General features: G+C 32.7%; 2 protein-coding genes across 4 annotated transcripts in view; one reads left to right on the forward strand and one right to left on the reverse strand.

Annotated features, from left to right (window-relative positions):
- The first annotated feature begins 11,695 nt into the window (after positions 1–11,695).
- On the forward strand, positions 11,696–15,168 carry LOC107480921 (BTB/POZ domain-containing protein SR1IP1-like). Its single transcript, XM_016101121.3, has 5 exons — positions 11,696–11,886; positions 12,038–12,107; positions 12,233–12,853; positions 13,786–14,328; positions 14,475–15,168. The coding sequence occupies exons 1-5, from the start codon at positions 11,792–11,794 to the stop codon at positions 14,997–14,999; spliced, it is 1,854 nt and encodes a 617-aa protein (XP_015956607.1). The 5' UTR covers positions 11,696–11,791; the 3' UTR covers positions 15,000–15,168.
- A 2,955-nt stretch (positions 15,169–18,123) lies between these two features.
- The window catches only part of LOC107480926 (pentatricopeptide repeat-containing protein At5g48730, chloroplastic), a 5,879-nt gene continuing 808 nt past the window's right edge, over positions 18,124–23,194 (reverse strand). The window contains exons 2-4 of one of the 3 annotated variants that reach the window (XM_016101126.3): positions 22,159–22,758; positions 19,315–19,721; positions 18,124–18,870 (exon numbers count right to left, since the gene is read on the reverse strand). In XM_016101126.3, the coding sequence (XP_015956612.1) occupies positions 18,156–18,870; positions 19,315–19,721; positions 22,159–22,599 (1,563 nt within the window). In that variant the 5' untranslated portion in view covers positions 22,600–22,758 and the 3' untranslated portion in view covers positions 18,124–18,155. Of the gene's footprint in view, positions 18,871–19,314; positions 19,722–22,158; positions 22,956–23,194 lie in introns of all 3 variants that reach the window. The other 2 variants (XM_016101131.3, XM_052253221.1) reach the window with 2 other exon arrangements.

A 23,194-nucleotide genomic window follows, 5' to 3' on the forward strand; every position in this document is an offset into this window, starting at 1 on the left:
GTAATTTTATTAGGTTTGCTTAAGTGAGAAACAATTTAAATTTGATTGAGGTTTAATTGTCTATTTAGAATTATACTTACAACGCGCTTATTTTTGTGAAAATCTTTACTGATGATTTTTCCTTCGTCATTAAGGTAAGGAAGCTTAACTGTCTTCATTTTTCCCAATTTTATATATGAACCCTAGAATAAATGTTGAGATATATTGTTGTGACTAGATTATATGGAATAGAGAATTGTTAGGGCTGAATTTGATATGAAGTAGAATTTGATTGGCAAATTTGGGTGGTGGACCTTGGAGATTGAGCTAGGCAAGGCTTCAAGGGTTGGAACCGCCGACATTCAAGGTACGGGTTTGAGTTTCGAGTAGGCATTAAGTAAAGTTATGTGAATGCCTAGGTTAGTTGACCCTAGGATAGGTGTGGATTGAAATTGGTTGTTTTTGTGGATAGTAAATGGCTATATGTATGTGTGTATTGATTAAGAATTGCTGTGACATTATGAAGTGAATGGCATTTATTGATTTTATTGTTAATTGATTTGGATATTGGGTCGGAGGCCGTAATAGGGTGAGGAAACCCCTATGAGGTAAGTGAAGGTAATCGATGTGAATTATTGTAATGGTGGTTGACTTGGTGATTGATTGGAATTGAGTTTAAAGAATATTTGAAGGATTGAATCTTAAAATGTTGAACTACTTGCTGAAAATCTGAGTTTTGAAGTCAAACGGCAATTTTGAAAGTGAACCAGTAACTCAATATTATTTGAAATGATAAGAAATTAAGAGCTAAGTAAACTATAATAAGTATGATTGTTAAGATTCAATTTTGAAGGTTTTGTATTAACTGGAATATTAGTTATGATTTTTCAAAGTTAAATCATGGGATATGATTTTCTTCATTATTTTAAACGAAGTGAGAAACTTTGAAAATCTATAACTAATTCTATAATGATCAGAATTGCATGGGACCAAGTCTAGATTAAGCTTGAGAATATAAGGAGATGGACTGATGAATTTGAGATATTTTTGTTAATTTTATGATTTATAGTAAATTTTTGAAGTGTGGTTGTTATCTCTAATTTTTCTGCAGAATGCTTAACACAGCAGCAACTTGTTTTCTCTATTGAAAATTTTCTAGTTTTAATTTTGAAATGAAATCAATTTGACATGAAACTCTGGTCCTAATACTTTAATTTTATAAAAATTTATAATTTTTAAAATTATAGTTTTAAATATATGAATTTTTGAAATATGACGCATTATGCAGTAAAAGCCAGATTCTGTTCTCTTAAATCAGTAACTTTGAAAGTTTATAACTTTTGATTCTGGATTGGTATTGAGGTGCAACCAATTGGAGGTGAAAAGTAAGTATGTTTAGCATATTTAATTTAAATTTCAGGGCTGTCCATATTTTACTGAGTGAATTATGGGACTTAGGAGAGGATATGCTCATTGGCTTTTAAAACAGAATTCTGCAGAAAATTACTCAACTTCCAAGTTACATAAATTTCTCATTAAAAATGGTATTGACCTGGAACTAATTGGAAAAGAAACATGGATGAGTGAAGTTGAAGCATGTTAAGTTTTAAGGTCATTAAATTTAACTTGGATTTTAAATTGAAATTTGAATATCACATGATGCTATTGTTTTCTGATTTTTAAGCACTGCAGAGCAGTCATGGTTTTTCTTCTATTTTCAAAGTTAGAGTAAGTGAAAAATTATGATTTTTAGTTTAATAGAAAGCTTAATCCGAAATGATCATATGGATATAAAATTTGTGCAATTCTGAGTTCATTTGATATTTTAAAAACAAGATTGTAATTTGACTGCCGATGATTGTTTTGGTGACTATCTTGGGTATGAGATTTAAGAGTTGATTTTTATACTATTATCAAATATTTTTGAGAGTATATTATTGTAACAATTGCAGATAAAAGGCTAGTGAAATGTTGAGGATGAGAGTGATTATGATGAGGTTAAAAGTGAGCCGGGCACTATATCCCAGGGACTTGGTTTATTGAAAGAGTTTTGTCCCGGCAAGGACGGTGGTTTGATCCCGCTTGTTGTGATTATTGTGCATATACAGGGATGGTGGTTTTATTCCACCTGCAGTGAGGACGGAGGTTCTATTTCGCTCACGTATGGGTGAATTGTTTAGCAAGGACAGTGGTGTGATCCCGCTTGCATATTGTTTTATGTTGGACAAGGACGGTGGTTTAATCCCGCTTGTAGATTGATTTGTGAATGCAATCCGAGCAAGGATGGTGGTGTAATCCTGCTTGTTCGAGGTACCTATAGGATGGTGGTTTAATCCGACTTATTGTGGAGGCAAGGACGGTGGTTTAATCCCGCTTGCGTGTTCCGAGCAAGGATGGTGGTTTAATCCCGCTTGTTTATGGAACTTACGGATAAGGATGGTGGTTTAATCCCGCTTATCCGAGTCGGGTTTGGCAACATAACCGATGTGCGAGCTCAAGGCCAGTAGGACAGGCATGCATCATTTGCATCTATGTGACATTGATTGGGTGTGTTTATTGTACATGTGATTTGCCTATGTGATTATCATTGTTTAACTGCTATTTGTTATAATTGCTGTAATTGAATCTTGTTGCACTTGAACTTTATTATTTGTGTTTGTTGTTATTGTTCTATTTTGAGACCTTGTATATATAGAAGTTGAGATGATATGGGGTGAACTTGAGACTGAAAGAAACATCATAAGTGAAAGGTGAGAGAACTAATAAGAGATAGTTTAAGAACTTGAGGTTTATTGGAGAGAGAAAATTCGAATGAAAATCAAAGGTGCATGAGTGCAGTTAGTTAGTCTAGCATACCTTACTGTTTTCTGGTTTAGTATATTTCTAGGCTTGGATTTCTTTGTAGTTGAAGTGTTAGGATTACCTAGAGGTTTCGTATAGTCTTTACATCGTCTCTGCTTTGGAACTGTTACCCCTGCTGAGAACCCCGAAAGGGATGATGTTCTCACCCGTTTCGAAAATTTTCATTTTATAGGTATTGGACGTGATGCACCTTGTTGAGCGTGCAGAATTTGCTTTCAGGAAGCGAAGATTGTCTTTTAAGAATTTTACTTTTGCTTAGATATTTTAAATATTCTCCACTACTGTATTTTATAACTTGTATATCCCTCTTAGAGGTTGATTATGGAGAAACAGAATTTATGTTTACAATTTTTAGTCCTACTTTTGGGTTGTATTATATTAACTAGTTGGTCTTATCTTCGCAGGTTAAGACTAGTGTTGTTATGTATACTTTCTGAATCATATATATATATATATATATATACTTCGGTCATTTCTGCTTATGTATATCGTCGGTTTCTGAGTATTATGTGATTTTGCCTATGTCTTTTCTTCATGGGCTCCTAGTATATCAAATTCCTTCCATTATATACGTATGTATTTTATTTTTAAAAGTCGTGATACCTCACCACCATTGATTTATGACCTAGGTGTAAAGCTCTATGTGGTAGGGTGTTACATGTGGCGAGATAACATAGTCATTTTGTTAGAATGGTAAATTGTAAGTAGTGTTATATCCGTGAGTACCAAACAAATTCTCAAATTTCATGTCTCATTGTGTCTATGTCATTTTGTGTCTTTATGTCTGTGTCTTATTTGTCTCTACCCACTAACCAAACGAAACGTGTGGGCTAATTTTATTCAATATGCATATTGTGTTGTTGTGCCTTGTTATGGAGATTGGGTGTGCCATACCTTGATGTGGTGGCTGCTTTTTGAAATTTATGTAGAAGAAATCAGATCGTCTGATTTTTTTGTTGGTAAAAATTGGTATGCAAATCGGACGGTCCAATTTGTGTGAAGAAGAAATTTTGAAATTACATGGAACTAATCGGACCGTCTGATTTCAGTATTATTTAAATTTTTTTATTTCAAGCTAAAGTAAATCGGACCATTTGATTTGTGTTAAAGAAATTACTTTAATGCCTAAATAGAAATCAGACCAATCGATTTGTTTGACTATATATATATAATTCGTACCTGAATGGCTAGATCCCTCTTCTTCCCACAGCCCCCTCAAGAACTCTCCTCCTCTTGTATTTTTTTTTGTGCTTTAAAAAATTACAGTGAAGTTGATATTGGGGTGAGAAAAAAAAATAGATGACAGAGTTGTATTAAAAGTATATTATTATGGTCAGATTTTGTTACAAATATCTGAAAGAATAAAATTTGTATATGAGAATTTGTTATATATTGTCATTCCATTCACAATCTCATTTGAACTAAAATGTGTGATTTGTGAGAAGAAAAATTCTAAAATGTCAAGAAGAGTATCATGTATTTTTTACAGGTATCCTATGCCAATATTTGGTGGATTCGTTCAATTTCAAACTAAATATATGACTGATGAAGCGGGCAAGCAAGAGATATTTTCAATGTATATTGAAAGTCACTCTCAGATGTCGTTTATTGAGTTGTATATTGAGTTCGAATAATCTGAAGCCGACTGAAATATTAAACGGGAATATTACAATAGTGACAGTGAGGAAGAGTTTGAAAGCAATTACGAGGTCGTTGGTCCAGATTGAAATGAAAATCAAGCTGACGGTACTATGGAGGTAGATGTGGCAGAAGTGGCAAATGCACTAGCAAACCAACATCTGTGTGAGAAGCCATCTTTCATGCGTGCTTTGGATTTGGAGGTCATGCATGCACCGGAATTTTCTAAATACTTGAATGCAGGTACGTAATTTGGATATTTATACAATAGATTAGAATTTTGTTATAATTCATATTGTTGATCAACTAATTAGTTACGTGACATGTGAAAATATAATTAGTTAGCATTTGTTTATGTCTTTATTTGGTTAAATTTAAGATAATAACCCTTTTTATTTATTTATTTATTTGGTTAAATTTAATTAGCATTTATTTATGTATTTATGTTTTTATTTATTTGGTTAATCACCTTTTGTACTTAATTTTCACACATCACTGTCCCTAAGTGAAAAAATATTCTTAATTTGGAATTTTAATTAGTTTAGACTAGTGAGAGTGTGCATCATCTTAGTGTGGAAAAATTTGGAAAACATTGGTAGAAGGAAAAATAGATATTTTGTATTTTCATTGAAAATCTCAGAAATTGGGTATACATACACATGCATTGAATGTTGAACCATATACATTAATTTTTTTTGTATATATTATGTTATTGAAAAAAAAAGAAAAAAAAAGAGAAATAAAAAAAAGTGACAAATGTTACCTCAAAAAATATTTTGAGAAATAAATGCATATGTGATATGAATTGAAAAGAATGCATGAGTATGTGAAAAAAGAGAATAATGGGTAGTTAGTTTGTATTAGAATTGAATAGGTTGTTATAGGTTATGTAGAAGTTTAAGTTAATAAAAAATTCAATTTCAAGTCCATTTGATCAAATACAATCTTACCTTGACCCTAATTCTATTACAACTTTTGAAAAGTCCTCATGATACTTGTATGCATGAATTGAATAATTGTTGATTGTTAGATGAAAAATAAGTTTTAAAAAGTAAGATTTGAAGAAAATTATATGAATCAACCCTAAATACTTGAGTGATTAGAGAGCATACACATCTATTGAGGGGTTAGATTGCTCAATTCTATATTTTCACCTTTTATTATCTATTATCTTGCAAGTTATTATATCTTTTACAACTAAATGGATTTATAGAAATTGCATTGATTGCTATATTATTTTAGCCCTCTTTATTTACATGTTTTTTTAAAAATTGATTTGTTTTGACCAATACATATATAGATAGTTTACTTTTAATAAATGTTGAATATTTCTTGATCTTGTCTTTCTTGATGTTTAGCATGAGAACATGTTATTGTTTAAATGTGTGAAGGTTGATAAATCCATATTTTATGATAAATTTTTGGTTGAAAAGAGTGAAATTCATCAATTTATCTTGTATTTATTCATAGAAAACGCATAGTTTCGTTAATTTCTTCTAATTGTGCTTAATTGTGAAAAATATACTTTTTATGCTTGAAAATTGTCAAATTTAATTTACTTCTATTCCATCCGATATTTTGATATGTTTGCTTGAGTGATTTGAGGTTTAGAAGGTAAGAATAACTTGGAAAAATGGAGAAAAAGCATGCAAAAATGGAGAAATTATGAAGAAGTAAAGTTTTGAAAATCTGCCCAGTTGTGTGTACGTATGACAAATGCGTACGCATTTCTTTGGATTTGTCTGTACGCATGGCAGTGAAGGATTACTATGTGTTTATAACACGCAGCGGAAGAAAAATAAGGTAATCCTAAAGATCTATTTTGTGCTTAAACTTTATTCCAATAATAAACAATATATAAATCATATCTAAATACCTGTGTGTATGCTAGTAAAAATTACTTTCTTCTTCAATGGTACAGCCTAACTAATAAAGCCGGGAGTTAGTGAAAAATCCCGTTGATGAACCTGTTTAGGATAGTTACCCAGAACGTATTGAAGCTTACCTTATTAGAGAAGAAGAGCCTATGACTCCATATTTAGATTCAATGGTTGAATCTAACAACACATACTCGAAAGAGTTCTTACTCTAAGGCAGCAATTCGTTTCAAATGAGCGAAGCAGCTCATTTGAAACTCATTTCGTTGAACTCATCCTCATATTGGTTCGAAGGCGCTATGCGTATCCACACCGAGACCAACCTTTTCTGTCAACTCCTTGACCAATGGACATCTGATCTAAATTGAGAAACCTCTTGCAACTCTTTGTATGCCATAAAATTCTTCTGCAAGAATTAGGCTCACATACATTTATGTACGTAGAGATAAAGGAATAAAACCCAACCCTTGTGTTTTATTCTCTCTTTAATTTCTTTACTCTTGGCATACATATATATAGTATGAGATTTGTTACTGATTTTAAATTTGAATCTCAATTCAAATTTAAATCATATCTTAAAATTCTAAATCTGAATCCTTCAAATTTATTAATCATATCATAACTCAATTTGAAAACAGAATCAGTTAGGATCTCATCCAAATTTAGAAATAGAATAACTAATTATTCTCATATCTCATTTAATATTCTCAATTATCATACTATTATTATATTCTTGGTGCTAGCAAAAAATATAATAATATTCCATTTGAATTAATATAATTATTTTAATTAAATAATTCTATTGCAAAGATTAGAACACTCGTTAGTGTGTGACCCATAGGTTCAATACTAAGCAGGTAGTAAATTAGTCTTACTAAATTTACTAATCAAGGTTGGCGTCTAGCAACACTCCTCAACGACCCGATAGTATGAAGTAATCTATTTTTACTAGGAACCTCAGAAGAACAAAGTATAATTCCTTCCATCTTTCCAACTCTTGGTTAACCCTTAGAATGTGGTTTAATTGTCAAATTCTAACTTGTTATCATTATTATAATGAACTGTGAATGACCTAAGAAACTCATTTCTTCATTCATTCAATTCCCTTGGCCAAGGTTTTATTCCTCTCAGTCATTATAATAATAGAGCTCAAACTCTTTATCGAGAGTTGACGGATTCCTTATTGACTAATCATTAATTCTACAAGTATTTAAATCATACCCAATATCCATTCAACTAGCACCCTAGGGTATTAAGTGTCCGGAATTAAAATATAATAAATACATTGTTAATTACTATGACAGTCGCAGGTCAAAGAAAACTCTATTACTATGTTCATCTTGAGAATATCCTATTGACAAATATGCGATAATTGTAACCATTAGAAATTCTCAGAGTGAGTCAGTTCAATGGTCATATCCCTATATGCACCATCTATATATATAATTCAATAAATGAGATCTATTAATCTTCATCCAATAAAGACCATTATATATATATTTATCTTTCAATGTTATGATCACTATTACAATGATAAATCCCTAAATTTAATCAATGACCTTATTATATTTTAACATTTTAATATAATAACAATAACAAATTATTTGATACATGATTGATTGGATTGTGGTCATACTCCTTATTCCCAACAGGCAGATGCGTACGCACGAATTGCAGCACGTGATTTACTTAAGTAAATACGTGGCTTGCGATTTCAAACCCATTTTGGGTTCAATCTAACTCATTTTTGAAGCATTTGAAGACAAGACTCAAGGGAGATCAACCAAGTAGTATAAAAAGTAGAATAGTGTAGTATCATGTTTTAGGACAATTCTAGAGAGAAGTTTCAACTTTTTTTTAGAATTTAGAGTTTCTTAGCTTAATTTTTTCTAGTTTTAGGTTTTAATCTTGTTTTAGTTTAGTTTTAATTACATTTTATTGTTTTACAACCTTAGTTTAATAGATTATTCTTGTTAGTTTCTTATTCTTGCTAATTTTAGTTTATGAACAATTGTTAATTTCAATTTTTTTAATACAATTTGATATTTTTATGTTTATTGATGTTCTTTTTAGTTGTCATTATTGCTTTTTTGTTTTGGTAGTTATAGATTTTATAATTCATGCAATTTATTATGCTTTTTCTTTTATGCATTCCAAGTATTTGTTAAAAAATTTTCTTAGTTTTAGAGTAGAATTTTGTATTTTTGACTTGAAATTGAAGACTTAGGTGGCCTTGAGTCATTAATGTCCAATATTGATTGGTAATTTATGGTTGTTTGTTAGTTTTGTTTCTACTGACGCTAGTCTTTTACTAAGTCTAATTAATAAGTTGGCTAAGACTTGTGGATTAAGATCAATTATACTTATTTGACTTTCTCCCGATGTTTAAGGATGACGAAGTGGGATTAACTCTTCTTAATTACCATGTTTGTGGTTAATGACTTTGATAGAAAATATTAACTCTCAATTCTTGTCAAGATGCTTTTTTAGCACTTGAATTTTCTTGTTTGTTCTTTAATTTCTTATCAATTGCTTTTAACCCATTTTCCCTCATAATTAATAATACGCACACCTCATTGCAATTTCTTTGAGAGACGATGTCATTTAATTTCTTATCAATTGCTTTTAACCCATTTTTCCTTATAACTAATAATACGTACACCTCACTGCAATTCTTTTGAGAGACGACCTGAGATTTAAAATTTTTGATTTTTATTAAATTGAATTTGTGATAAACAAACTAAACTGTGATACAAGTCATTTATTAGTTTGGAACTATACTTGTGACGAGATTCTTTTTAAATTTTAGACCGATATTTGGCTTACGTCAATAATTTAAGCATCATCATCTATAAATATATAGTATCTTAAATCATATTAGACACAACTATCATACATGATCACAACTACACCTAAATATATAATTTATTTTAAAGTTATTATCATGAATTCTAACATGGTATCAAAATTATGATATTCTCGTTTAATCTTAATTTGTTGTCTTAAGTTCTCTATTGATAGCAAGTTTAGTTCATATTTCTATTGCTTCTATTTGTTTACTTTCTAATGTTTTTATTGTGACACCTCACTACTACCATGTTTTTTATTTGTCTCGATTCTTTTTTTATCCTATTTTATGTCCTCTTCCTTGTTTTGAACTAAAGTTTACCATTTTTTTAACACTTGATTTGTTATTGGCAGCACCTATTTCTCTATCTTTTGGTAGTTCTATTTGCACTCCAAATTCTAATATTTTTATCTGTATTTTAAATTCTGACAATTTTATCTATACTTTGAAATTTTCAAAATTTTCAGTAATTTTGTTTGCATCTTATGTTCTTCCAGTTGTATTTGTTCTTTGAATTCACACAACTTTTTTGTTTTATTGTCTTTTAATAAGTTACAAACTTAAGTTACCATCTAAGTTTAAAAAAAAATTAGAAATATTAGATTATTTATTCATTAATTAAATTGATATTAATCGATACATTATTACTAAAAATTTATTATTTAATTATTTTTTAATTTGTTTATCACTAATAAATTATTAATACCTTAAATCATATTAGACATAACTATCATAGATTATCGCAACACCACCTAAAAATATAGTTTATTCTTGAGCAATACATTGAACTATTTGTACAAAAAAAAATCGTTTCTTTTAATTAAACCAATTAAATAGACAAATAGTACATACCTGCAACTTCTAATGAAAGCGTCTACCAGTGAGTTTTATCTCCTTATTAGTAAATTATTATAAATTATAGATTTGTATGTCAATAAAATATGATATCTTATAATTTGAGCATTTAAACTCAACCAACTCCCATCTCTCTATTTTCCCCAAAAAAGAAAAAACAAACAGACACAGACACAGACACACATCCCCCCTCACTCGTTATCAAGAGGTGAAGTTTTCACACCACTTGAGCTGATGATCCTTCTGTGGTTATGGTCAAAACTCAAAAAATATCATAAGTGATGCATTATTTGGAGAACCAATATAGTAGGCCAAAGAAAAATGTCCACAGGCAAAATGGTTCGAACACTAATGTACGTACCGATATAAATGATACACCTCTGTCTGATGATTAGTCTTGATCCTAAATGCGACTGATCAATGCATGACGAAGGGAGCAGAACAAAACCAATGCTTTTTGATCTGTACAAAAGAAAGATGTCATGACCCTTTCATTCACATTTGGTGGCAAGTATGATACACCATGACACAATATAATAAAATTCAGATATATAAATTTTAAATTTTTATAAGATATGAAGTTACAATATATATAAAATATAAAATATTTTTTATATAAATTGTAACGATATTTTTATGTTTTATTAATATTAAAATATAAATTAATTAAAAATAAGATTGGAAATATTGACCCGCGATGGTGTTTAAGTGTATTTAAGCGTGTTCGAATTTTTTTTATTTTTTATTAAGACACAAATAAACATAGAAGTGTCGATGAGTATTGTATTTAAAATGTATCCAATTCATAGGCTGACGCCAATAATTTTTGCCAAAGATATCTTTAATTACCTTCGCCATAAAAGCTTTACGGTAAAAACTCAAGTGCAGTCAACTTGATGTGAAGTTGATAAGTGAAAGCGTTAAATAATTTGAATGATTTGGTTAAAATTTTCATATAACGATTTTCAGTTATCAACTTTACGTCGCACCTGAGTTCTCAGCAAGCTCTATACCGTGGTATATAATTCACTCCTAGCAATTAATTAACCTTGGGCTGGGAGTGGATTCTCTCCGGTGAAAAAAACTGGATGTCCCGTATTTAATCTAACCCTTCATTGCTTTCTCTTTCTTATTTAATTTTGATCCCATTTAAAAAATTTTAGAAGTAAAAAATTACACTTTATTCTCTCAAGTGTTTTTTCTACTGGAGAGGATCTATTTCGGGCCATGCATGTTTTTAATTGATAGCTAGGAGGTGCTTATTGGAATAATCTTTTCCTTAATTGAATTTTGAATTTTAAAAAGGTAACATAGAGGCTGAGAAGACAAACCTAACATGATTTTTTAGACTTTCCAATGGAAGAAAATGACACACTTAAAAATCGCTGTATCTAATTTATCTTACTTAATATTAAAGCTAACTCACAAGAGAATATGGTATATAAGTAATTATGTCCATAATTACTGAGTATTAGATACCAAAAGTGAAGTAAAGAATTCATTCTTTCGGACTCTTTAAAATCCCATCTCACTTCTCCCATTAGCCCTCAAGATAGAGAGAATGTAAAAAAAGTTGCAATATAAAAGCATGACTTTGATTAAGCAATAAGCATGTATGTAACTGAGATCTCTTTAATTTATTCCTACATTATTCTTTTAATTTTCTTTTATTCTCTCCATCATCAATTGTACGGTTAAGAAACTCTATTAAATCTCTCTCTTGAGTCTTGGCATGATTGATTGTGATCAAGAGAAAACCGCTGCGGGTAACTTGTTTTCCAATAAGAAGGGCCTTACTTTCAGTAACATGAGGAGGACAAGTGAATGGTATATGCTTCTGAATTCTTATTTTATTAAAAGTTTAAAACCATATAACTAATGCAACTCGTTACCTACTACTATTTTCTAAATGCTAATGCTACATTATTACTACTAGTATTTGAACTCGTTACTTGAATTAACTACTTAATTATTACAGGATTTTTTCCCATGAGCTTCCTAGTGATATCACTGTTCAAGTTGGAGAAGATTGCTTTTTGTTACACAAGGTATTGAACCAATTCACACATTGACTCTCTTGCATCATATATGAATTCTTTTGAATTTTCTTTTTACCTTCAAAAAGAATACACTTATTAAGGAAACTTGGCCACATTTTCTGTCAAATTTGCAGTTTCCATTAGTCACCAAGTGTGGATACATAAGGAAACTTGTGTCACAATCAAGTGAGGTTGATGCTTCCTTCATTGAAATCAATGATGTCCCTGGTGGAGCAGACGCATTTGAACTCGCGGCGAAGTTCTGCTACGGCATAAATTTCGAAATAAGTATCGAAAACATTGCTATACTTCACTGTGTGGCAGAGTATCTTGAGATGACAGAGGATATCTCAATTGGAAACTTGGCGTCAAGGACTGAATCTTACTTGAATGAAGTAGCATTGGAGACCATTCCAGGGGCTGTAACGGTCCTGAGTGTGTCGGAAACTTTGTTTCCGGCTGCAGAGAAGGCGAAATTGGTGAGCCAGTGTGTGGATGCTATTGCATACATAGCCTGCAAGGAAAGCCAGTTTTGTTCGTCGGCTAAAAGTGATGGCGGTAGCAATGATTGGGTCATGTCTTCCTCCATGGATTTGCGCCTGCGGCCGGTGGTTGAATGGTGGGCTGAAGATCTAACGGTTCTAAGAATTGATATTTTCCAGAGAGTCTTACTTGCAATGCTGGCAAGAGGGTTCAAGCACCATGCTATTGGTCCTATTCTAATGTTGTATGCACAAAAATCTCTAAGAGGCTTGGTAAGACCCCTTTCTAACTTCAATTAGTGTAGACTATACAGACATTCAAATCTGTTTGTGTGTGTATTTTTCTCCTGATAATTGATAAACTTTTAAAAACTAAATATGATCTAAAGATATAGTCCAAAAAAAAAAAAACTAATTATCTTTATCGATAATGTAAATATGCTTCTAGTTAACATTATATTAATGATTTATCTAATACTCTCTTCCTTCAATAATATGGTTTTTTTTTTTTTGCGTAAATAAATTTGTACATCATATAATCACATCAATAGTAAGATTTGGGGAAAGAAACATTTACAAGGTATACTTATACAGCATTTTTATGGCTTTTTTTGTTGTTGAATTCAGTTGCATACTAAGATAAAGATTATTTGCCCTACTCATAGATTGCTTTTTTCCTCGTTAGCTAAAAGAAAAAGTATTGGTGAATAGGTGATTAACAATTTTTTAGTAAATATATAGCTAATAATTTCACTTTCATTCTCGCTCCCCCAAAAAATCAGAGAACATATTTATTAGTTGTTTTTCTTGTTTTTTCTTATAGTAGTTAAATATTGGCCTTAAAACTGTTGCTCGTGTAATAAGTAATATGACTCAAGATCTTGAGCATGTATAACATACTAGTTACCAATTCACAATTTATGTAGCCGAATGGTATGTATACTTTTCACATAAAATATTTTACAAAAATGCTATTTGTATACTAAAATCAGTTACCAATGTATTTGTGTATAAATATATGTGTAGTTTAATTTATTTTTAATGTGTATTTATATTTTAACATGTATTTTATACTGGTGGCTGACTTTGGTGACTGGTTTTAGTCTACATATAGCATTACTCAATATTTTATATATGATGCACAGTGCGTGTTCCATTGACTATGATATAACATTCATTTTGTTTTTCTCTTTTATTTGGGGCAGGAGATATTTGGAAAGGGATGGAAAAAAATTGATGAACCAACAGATGAGCAGGAGAAAAGGATTGTTGTAGAGACAATAGTGAATCTTTTACCAAGTGAGAAGGACGCCATGTCAGTTAGCTTTCTCGCTATGCTACTTCGAGCATCCATATATATCGGAACAACCGTTTCTTGCAGGCTTGATCTGGAGAGGAGGATGGCCCTGCAGTTAGACCAGGCCGTTTTAGATGATCTTCTTATTCCTTCTTATTCATATTCTTCCGACACGTTGTTCGACGTGGATACGGTGCAGCGGATCATGGTGAATTATCTGGAGTCTGAGATGACTGGAGATTGTTCAATTTACAATGGAGATGATGAATACTTTTTGCCTTCCCGGCCATACCTCGGCCACGTTGGGAAGTTGATGGAAGGCTACCTTGCTGAAGTAGCCTCAGACAAGAACTTGTTAGTGTCCAAGTTCATCAGTCTTGCTGAATTGATTCCTGATCAAGAAAGAACAGCTGAAGATGGAATGTATAGAGCCATTGACATCTATCTTAAGGTGCTCTATTATACTGACATATTTGTTCTATGTTTTAATTAAGTTGAAGAATCACATACAATTGTTCTTTCGTGAAGTTGATAGTTGAAAGTTGCTCGATAATAATTTTGTCAAATATATTTAAGAATTTGTGATGCATCTATCAGGCTCATCCTACTCTAAGTGAAATGGAGAGAAAGAAAATTTGCAGTTTGATGGACTGCCAGAAACTATCACGAGATGCATGCGCTCACGCCGCGCAAAACAATCGGCTTCCTGTCCAAACGGTGGTTCAAGTTCTCTACCACGAACAGCAACGCCTTCGGGAAACCAGCGAAGAATGGGATCGTTCTGATTCCATTATTATTCCAACAACAACATCCAATGAAGCATCCAACTTGAGAAGAGAAAATGAAGAGCTTCGAGTCGAGGTTGCAAAATTGAAGATGAAACTAAAAGAGATTCAGAAATTTGCACTTGTATCAGCAAGTGGTAGTAGTTCTGCAACAAATTCTAGTGCTTCGCCTTGTTTCTCTGAGAAGCCTCCCCTTCAACGAAAGTCATTCATGAGTTCAGTGTCAAAGAAACTTGGTCGCCTTTCGCCGTTATTTCAACGTGCAGATTATAATTATGCTGCCACAATCCCTTCCGAAACGAAAGTAGATAAGAACAGACGCCATTCCATATCTTGAAGTTATTGATTGTTATTGGACCAAGTTCTTCCTTGGTTTATTTTCCAAGTCTTGAATGCTGGTGTATACTCTTGTTTTGCTTCCTATTTTTGTGCATATGTAGACTATTCACTATACATTGCGATCAATTGTGGAAGGTGAAGTTTGTTACTGGTTAAGAATAGATTAAGGGAGAAGTATATAACGTACAAGATTCTTTTAGATAACTATATAGCTCAAATAGTATAGTCTTTCCATTCTTACCTATAAATTTTGGGTTTGAGTCCTAACTTAACTCCTAGGATGGGAGCACAGGGAGCGGAACGCAGAAAAACATAATCCTATGCAATTTTCATCTGGTAATTTATTTCAGAAGAATATATTAATTCTATATAATAAAGATAAAATAAATTTAATATTTTTAATTATATCATTAATAAAAATAATAATCTTTAAATACTCGAGTCTTAAATAAAATATACAAATTTTGACCCTTCCTTATTCTTCACTCATTATTTATGTTTTGGTATACGTTGATGATATTCCTGTCATCAGTAATACTCAGTGTCACAGTGTGAAATCTAATCTCTAACATCGATATTTCTCAATAAAATATCTAGGTACTTTTAATTATTTTCTTGTTATTGAAGCAACAAAATTAATTCAATTGCTTATCATTTATATCAAACTAAGTATATGTTAAGGATCTTCTTTTAACGACTGGCATGCAAAATGAAAAATCAGTTCCAACCCAATGGCATCATTTAATAAGCTCTCTCAATTTGGTGCTGAATCATACACTAATCCAACACATTATAGGTCTGTTGTATTGCTTTATAGTATTGCATCTTCACTAGACCTGAAATTATGCAACCAATTCATGCATAACCTTTTGATCACTCATTAGAAATCAGTCAAGTGTATCCTTAGATACCATGCTAGCACTCCAGATCAAGGGATTCTCTTTCACCTTTCTTCTGACTTGAGAATTTTCGCATTTGTAGATACTGATTGGGGATCAGGTATGGATGGCAGGTGCTCTACCTCAAGATACTGTGTTTATTTTCAAGGCAATTTGGTTGTTTGGTCCAATCGCAAGCAACACTCGATCAGTCACTCCAGTGCAGAAGCTGTGTTTCATAGCATTACTGATGCCTCTATAGAAATAATTTAGTTGGAAACACTTATATCTGAGCTTCAAATTCATGTATCTAGTGTGCCAATCATCTAGATAATGCAAGTGTAACTAAAATTTTAGCTAATCCCATCATGCATGGCCGAACGAAGCACTTTGAACTTAATTTGCATTTTATCCGGGACAGCATAAATTGAATATTGTTCATGTTCTAGGAACATATCAGATTGCAGACATTTACACAAAGCCTTTATTTTTTGCTGCCTTTGATAGATTCAAGTGTAAACTCAAGGTCATTCACAAACCTCCCTTTAGTTTGAGGGATAACAAGAGAGATGCAACTAACAAAGCATCTCTAACCAAATTAGTTAGAATAGGTCAAGGATAGTTAGGCTTTCTAAAATTAGTTACACTCACTGCTATATATAGCAATGCCTCATTTGTGTATCAGATAACATTCACATGATAATTCTCTGTATTACTTGCATTCAAATCAATTAGATTTGAATTCAATTCTCCTCTTTTTTATTTTTTGGAAAAGTATAGGTAAACAATGAAAATACTAAACAATGTGAACAATAAATATATTGGATGTTCAATTCCCTAGGTGTGTAGATTGTTATCCTAATATTAAGATTTAAGTGGGTAATTTGGGGTATAGAGTGTTTTTACTTTATCGAGTCAATTTTAGAGCCCATTGTTCACAAAAACCATCATTTATAGGTAGACAATAAAAATATTAAATAATGTGAACAATTGATATATCGGATGTTCAATTTACTAGTGTGCAGATGATTATCCCAATAAATAAACAAACAAAAACATATTTATTCACCAGTGAAGGGTGCTCATACATTTCAAAATACAACTATAAAATGATAGAAATTAACCACGTTAAGTAGTGCACACATTTGAAAATAAATATTTTAACAAAAACATCTTTATTTATTCACCAATGAAGGCAACCCACATATTTCAAAATAGAATGATAAAGTGATAGAAATCAATCATGACTTGGTGACTGATATTTTGTGTGCATGTAGTATTTTTAGAAAGCAATAAAGTCAATTCTATTGACGTTAAGGTAGCTAAATTACTCTGTTGTTTCTTCCTCCCTTTGCTTAAGTGATTCTGCATCCAGATTCCACTCCTTCGCACCAGCTATGTTCATGGGTGCGCATATATTAGAATAACTACTTCAAGAAAATCTTATGGCATTTCAACATACAAAATAATAAGTCGTTTATCCATCCTACTTTCTATCAATTATAAATTATTCCAAATACCAATACTGAAGTGAAGGAGAAAGAGATGTCTTGAGTATCATATGCATCAACATTAAGAAAGCCTTATGTTGCAATAATTTGTACAAAATCGTATACTCAAGCAGTTGGAATTTTCACGCACTTTATGGGAAATTTTGATATTGATGATAATGATTTGATGGAAGTGCTTCATGCAACATTAGCCATATTAGGAATCTATATTTCTAAGGATCCAGCCATATTCCAATCCTACAACTACGAGTATTCTGTATCATTTGAATTGTGAATGAATCCTCTCAATTTTTTTAACAATTAAAAACGTAAAATGTAATCTCTAACTCTTCAAATGCTTTTTCTTTTATATTTTTTCTTAATCTCACTTATAAAATTAATAATAAAAAATTATACTTTATTCCTTCAATTGTTTAAAAAAATTGAAAAAATCTATTTCTCTTTCCTTAGGAACCATCGATATACTGCAATAATATCCTCTTCTAACTCAACAAGTGATGTGTAATATCTTATTAAAAAAATAAGCAAAACTTAAAGTATTATCACTACATTTTACGCTCTACAATATGCAATTAAGTGTTATCACTACATTGCACTAAAATATTGATTCACCATAGCTAGTACGAGCGATTCTTCCTACGTTTTTACAGATAAAGATTTACTATCAACAAGCACCAACGGGATAGATATATTCCATATACGAGCTTCTAAATATACATCATGAAGCCAAACATTTTGGAAAATAAGTATCGATAGATTTTCCCATTAAAAGTCAGGTTTCTTTCTTTTTAATGGAGGCCTTTGCACCATCGTGATGAGCTCTCTGAGCTCCTTAACATGACTATGCATGCCCTTAAATGAATAAGCTTTAATCATGGTTCTATATGTAATAATATCGGGTTTACAACCTCTTTTTTCCATCATCTCAAGCACACTCCGCATCTCAGCGAAACACTCCAACCTACCATAAGCATCCACCAAGCAATTGAAGAAAATGGTGTCAAGTAAAACATCTGAGTTCTCGACAAAACGGAGGACGCCGTTGATCTTTTCTAGTTTACCTGCTCGCGCATAAGCCTGCACAAGTGAGCACAGTGTGACACAACTTGGTTTTATCCTCTCTGACCGCATTATCCTAAACAAATACTCCATCTGTTTGAGATCCCCGGCCTTTCCAAAAGCATCAATCGCAATGTTGAAGGTCACAATTGTCCAAGAGTAATGGTACTTTTGCATGTATTCCATCACAGCACTCATCTTCTTGTAGTCCTCAGCCTTGCCGTAGGAATCCAAGAGAATGTTAAAAGTCTGAACATTTGGTTGGATTCCAGCTCCCTGAAACTTATCATAACACCTCTCCATTGTTTCTATTTGTCCTATGTTGCCGAAGGTGCGAAGCGTTGAATTCATAGTCCATACATCTGGTTGGCAATCTCGGTCTGCAAGCATTTCCATGAGTGTTGATTCCATTTCTGAAAACCTTTAAAAAACAAGAAAATTTACATTGAGGAGGTGTAAATGTACTAATTGATCGCACAGCATCAGGTTCATAAAATTAAATGTACAAATGAACAATAAATTTTCCCTCATCTATGTTTTAGTTTGAAGTGAAGAATGTAATAATGGACCAGTGTATAAAATACAGAAAAACAACACTGTGAAAGAGCTCATAAAGGAAAGGTTAAGGCCGCCATGCATTTTTTAGCTACCTTAACCAACTTTTGAAAAGAAGGAACTCTACCATAAGAATTATCATAATCAAAATTTAATTGCTCTACCTATTGTATGCTTGCATCTAGAAAATGATGGAAAAGTAGGTAGTTCATAAAATCACTTTTGGAATTCTATCAGCAGCAGCCAAAGTGAGCCTGGGCACTTTTAAAATTTTCAAATTCAATAACAAGAAAACACCCAAGCATTATACCTTTTTGCCTTCCCATAAGCATCGATTAGGGTATTGTAAGTAACTGTGTTAGGTTTGATGCTGTGAATGGCCATGTCAGATAAGAGACAGTGAACTTTGTCAAACGCAAAAACCTGCAAGCAAGATTTTATCAGGATTGAATAAGTCTGGACATCTGGCCGACAATTAGGTGTACACTTCATTTCTTCAAGGAGAGAGAAAGCTTTGTCCAAGAGACCACTCCTGCTATAGGCAGATAACAAAGCAGTGTATGACTCACAGTCCAAAACACAACCCTCATCAATCATAGCTTGAAAGAGTTCACGAGCTTTCTCAGGTTTCTTGCATTTTCCAAGCATGACTATTAATTTGATGTATATACCAGAGTTAGGTCTGTACCAGAGTTGTTCACGCAGCAGTTCAAAAATCTGAAACCATGAAAGAATGTTTTGATATGATTATCAAGTATTTAAATAAAGACAATGGTTCTTATGGGCAGTTTGTACCCTCTTCACTTTGCTATTGACTTATGGGGGCTCCTCGGTTAATAAGTCCCACAAGAGCGAAGAATGATGACTGATTCAATTGCTCTCTCTACTCAATTGACTGAATATAGTTGTGCAAAGCAGCATAAGCGCTAAGTGAGTGTGTATGAGCGAGTGTGAGGAAGTGAGAGAGAAGCATCAATGAAGAAATCATGTGTCAACTACACAACAAAACCTTGACTATAAAGTTGGGTAAGTTAATATGCTAAATTTCTTGGTATGCGTATGACTAGTTAATTACAAATATACTATTAGTATTACGAAAAACTCAAATTAGACATTATAGACTGTTCTACAAAGCTGGAGGCCTAGAGCATATACATTATCTGCACCAAGCTTGCTACAAAGAGAATGTACGAGAGGATCTGTAAAGGATCAATATAGCAAGAGCATCAACTGAGGGTGCATTGGGTTCTGATTATTCAAAAAGCACTTTTACAATTTGATTTTTTTTTTTTTTTTGGTGTCTTAATTGATTTTAATATGAAGCTGCTACTCTGTTTAGCTTTCACAGAAAAAGCTAAAATTGATAAATAAATAGATAGTTGGAAGACAAAGGCTTTCTTAGTTGTTTGAGTGATTAATACTAAGCAAGTATCATATGCCATCTGAAAATGTATGTAACTAAGTACGACTTTTTCCCGTATACGAGTACTAATTTCAAATGATGATGTTTGCTAGTTGATTACAAGAGTTCACAAAGGAGGTAATGATATCTCCATAGTCATTGAACAGATGAATTGGTAGCCAATCTATATATTTTAGGTTCTCCCCTAAAAAACTGAAATAAAGACCACAACTTGAAACAAACAAAGTTCACACATAGTAAGAACCATAGCTAGAAATTCTCCGACTGGACCCGATCTAGCAAGTAGCAACATTTACTAATTTTTTTTTCATCTTCAATAAGATCACACTATCCAGGAATTGGTCTCCTATTTCTAGGGGATCGGGCCCAATCTACATCTATAAAGGCAACAAGGATCCTGATGAACTCTTTTCATAAATCAGCCCCTTTCTAAGAGTATTTTTAATGAGGTTATTTTGGAGGTGTCTTTTTTATCAAGAGATGTCAATTTGTATGACGAAAAGCTCTATGTTGGGTTCTAATAAAATGGATTTTAAAATTTCAAGTACTTTTATAAGGTACTTTCTATACCCCAAAAGAGTGGATTTCAACTTCCACCTTGAATGAAAGAATACTAAAAATTCTGCACTTCTTTACCATGTTTGTCAGAAACTGCTAGTTGCAAGCCATTGTTTGTCAGAAACTGCCATCCCCTGATTGACTCCAATGGCTACCGCCTGTCCGCACCAACTACCGCAGTCAACATCAGCTGCCATCAGACAGCAAAGTGATGGTAACGCCACTTTATTAACCAAACAAAAAATTCTGAAAATGTTCTTAATATATTACTTTACCTAAACAAATATATTTCAAAATGAAAGAAATTAAATTGAAGCATCTCGATTTCCTTGTGAAGTGAGGAATATAGAAACATTACCAATAACACGTTTCAGCCTTGAAAGCCATATAAGGCTATCTCCCCTAATGTGGGGCAAATTCAAAGTCAAATTCACATATGCTTTTATGGAACAATTGTTTGGTGAATGCTAGGTGTGTCCTGCAATCGTAGCCAGTTTCTATTGACTAGGTTTCCTGGGTTTGGTAGTAGGAAAGAGTCAAATTTGTCGCACTGTGCTGCTTTCGCCACTACTCGACTAATTGGTTGGAGCATAATCACGCACCTGACAAATTTTCTAACAAGCATGTTGTATGGGATAGGATTAGACACCTAGCATCTATTTGATGTAAAGTCTTTGATATCATTCTCTATCAAACAGAACCCTAACAGACACCCATATAGAACAACCCAATGCCACATTTCTCCACAAGGTGGCAAAACCGACCGAATGGAACTCCACAATCATTCAATTCTACATAGCACAAATACAAGTACAAGAATTGAATACGATACATTATATGTTAATGCAACAAATTTTATAATCAAATTAGTCACAAATTTAAGTCCGAGACACACATGGTATGCATATGTGAGTGAAAATGTACTCGTGCATTCTATATATTCAATTCAAATAAACCATGAGAGTAGACTCCTCCATTTAAATACAATTGAATACTACCCCCCTTAACAACTCTCCATTTTCACCTCACAAGTCACAAGCACTATAATTGATAAAGATGCTCATTTATCCACAAGGCCAAGAAAACCAACATATCAACAACATTAAACTAAACTACTAAAATAATATAATAATAATAATTTAAAAATTTAAAGTGAAAAGAAGGAAACCACACCTTGAGAGCAGATTCCCAACGTAGAGCAGTGACCCTTTCATGGAGGGCTTCAAGAACGGTTCTTGGGAGAAGCTTCTTGGGGTTGGTGGGACCCTTCCTCCTCCTACTGTCGATTATTGCCTTGGTGGCCTCTCTGCGAAGAATAACCGACACAGCTTTCTGCGACGCTATCTTCCTATTCATGATCTCCTTCCTTTCCCTTGCTTCCTGAGCCTTCTGCCTCTCCACTTCCTTTGCAATCCTTCGCGTCCGTTCGTCCATCCCCTCCGTTGCTGCCTTTATGCTACTGCTCGGTGCTTTCCTAGAGGAAGAAGATGAATAATTGGATTTTGGGTCTGGTTTGTTCTGGGTTAGGGCTAGTGCCGGTTTCGAAACGAGCTGACAGCTAATGGTGGGTGGAGGGAAAGGAGAAAAGATGCCAGTGACCGAAGCCATTAACATTAACACTGAAGTATTTTGGGATATATCAATCAACAATGCTTTAGGTTATCAACAGCATAGTTGTCAGAGCCGAACCAGTGATCGAATCAGTCAGACTACTGGGTCACTAGGGTCACTGGTTCAACCGATGGGTTACTGGTTGAATTGGCTGACCGGGTCCTACTTAAATAAAAATATAAATAGTCAAAAACTTAAAATTAAATTTTGAAATATATATCTTCACCAACACTTTAACAACAATCAAATCTCAATTTCTAAAATAACTAATACGAAAATAGGCATAAAGTGTTTGGATCATTGATTCTGGATCTTGTGGATTCCATCTAGCTCATTGCAAATGAAGTACAAAAATTTGCCTAAATCACACATGAAGATATTTGTTTTAGACCCAAGATTTATGAAACAAAAACACCACAGCTAGAAGCCGTAGCAGCAACTATATACTCTACCATTTTGCACAACAGAAACAAAGAAAATTTGTCACATGTCAGATTCAGGTCTATACTGATATAGCAATTGTATCATTGCTACACAACCAATTTATTTGCCATTCCAATTCATTTCTTCAAACAGCTTGTGCTCACTCTTGAATAGA

This window comes from Arachis duranensis, chromosome 1 (genome assembly GCF_000817695.3).
Source record: "Arachis duranensis cultivar V14167 chromosome 1, aradu.V14167.gnm2.J7QH, whole genome shotgun sequence".
NCBI lineage: Eukaryota > Viridiplantae > Streptophyta > Magnoliopsida > Fabales > Fabaceae > Arachis > Arachis duranensis.

What these genes read in the sequence shown, in the direction of transcription:
- LOC107480921 (XM_016101121.3), top strand. Translation starts at nt 11,792, where the DNA reads ATGATTGATTGTGATCAAGAGAAAACCGCTGCGGGTAACTTGTTTTCC. An exon ending in ATGAGGAGGACAAGTGAATG is followed by an intron (nt 11,887 to 12,037) that starts GTATATGCTTCT and finishes TAATTATTACAG; the next exon opens with GATTTTTTCCCATGAGCTTC. An exon ending in AAAAATCTCTAAGAGGCTTG is followed by an intron (nt 12,854 to 13,785) that starts GTAAGACCCCTT and finishes TATTTGGGGCAG; the next exon opens with GAGATATTTGGAAAGGGATG.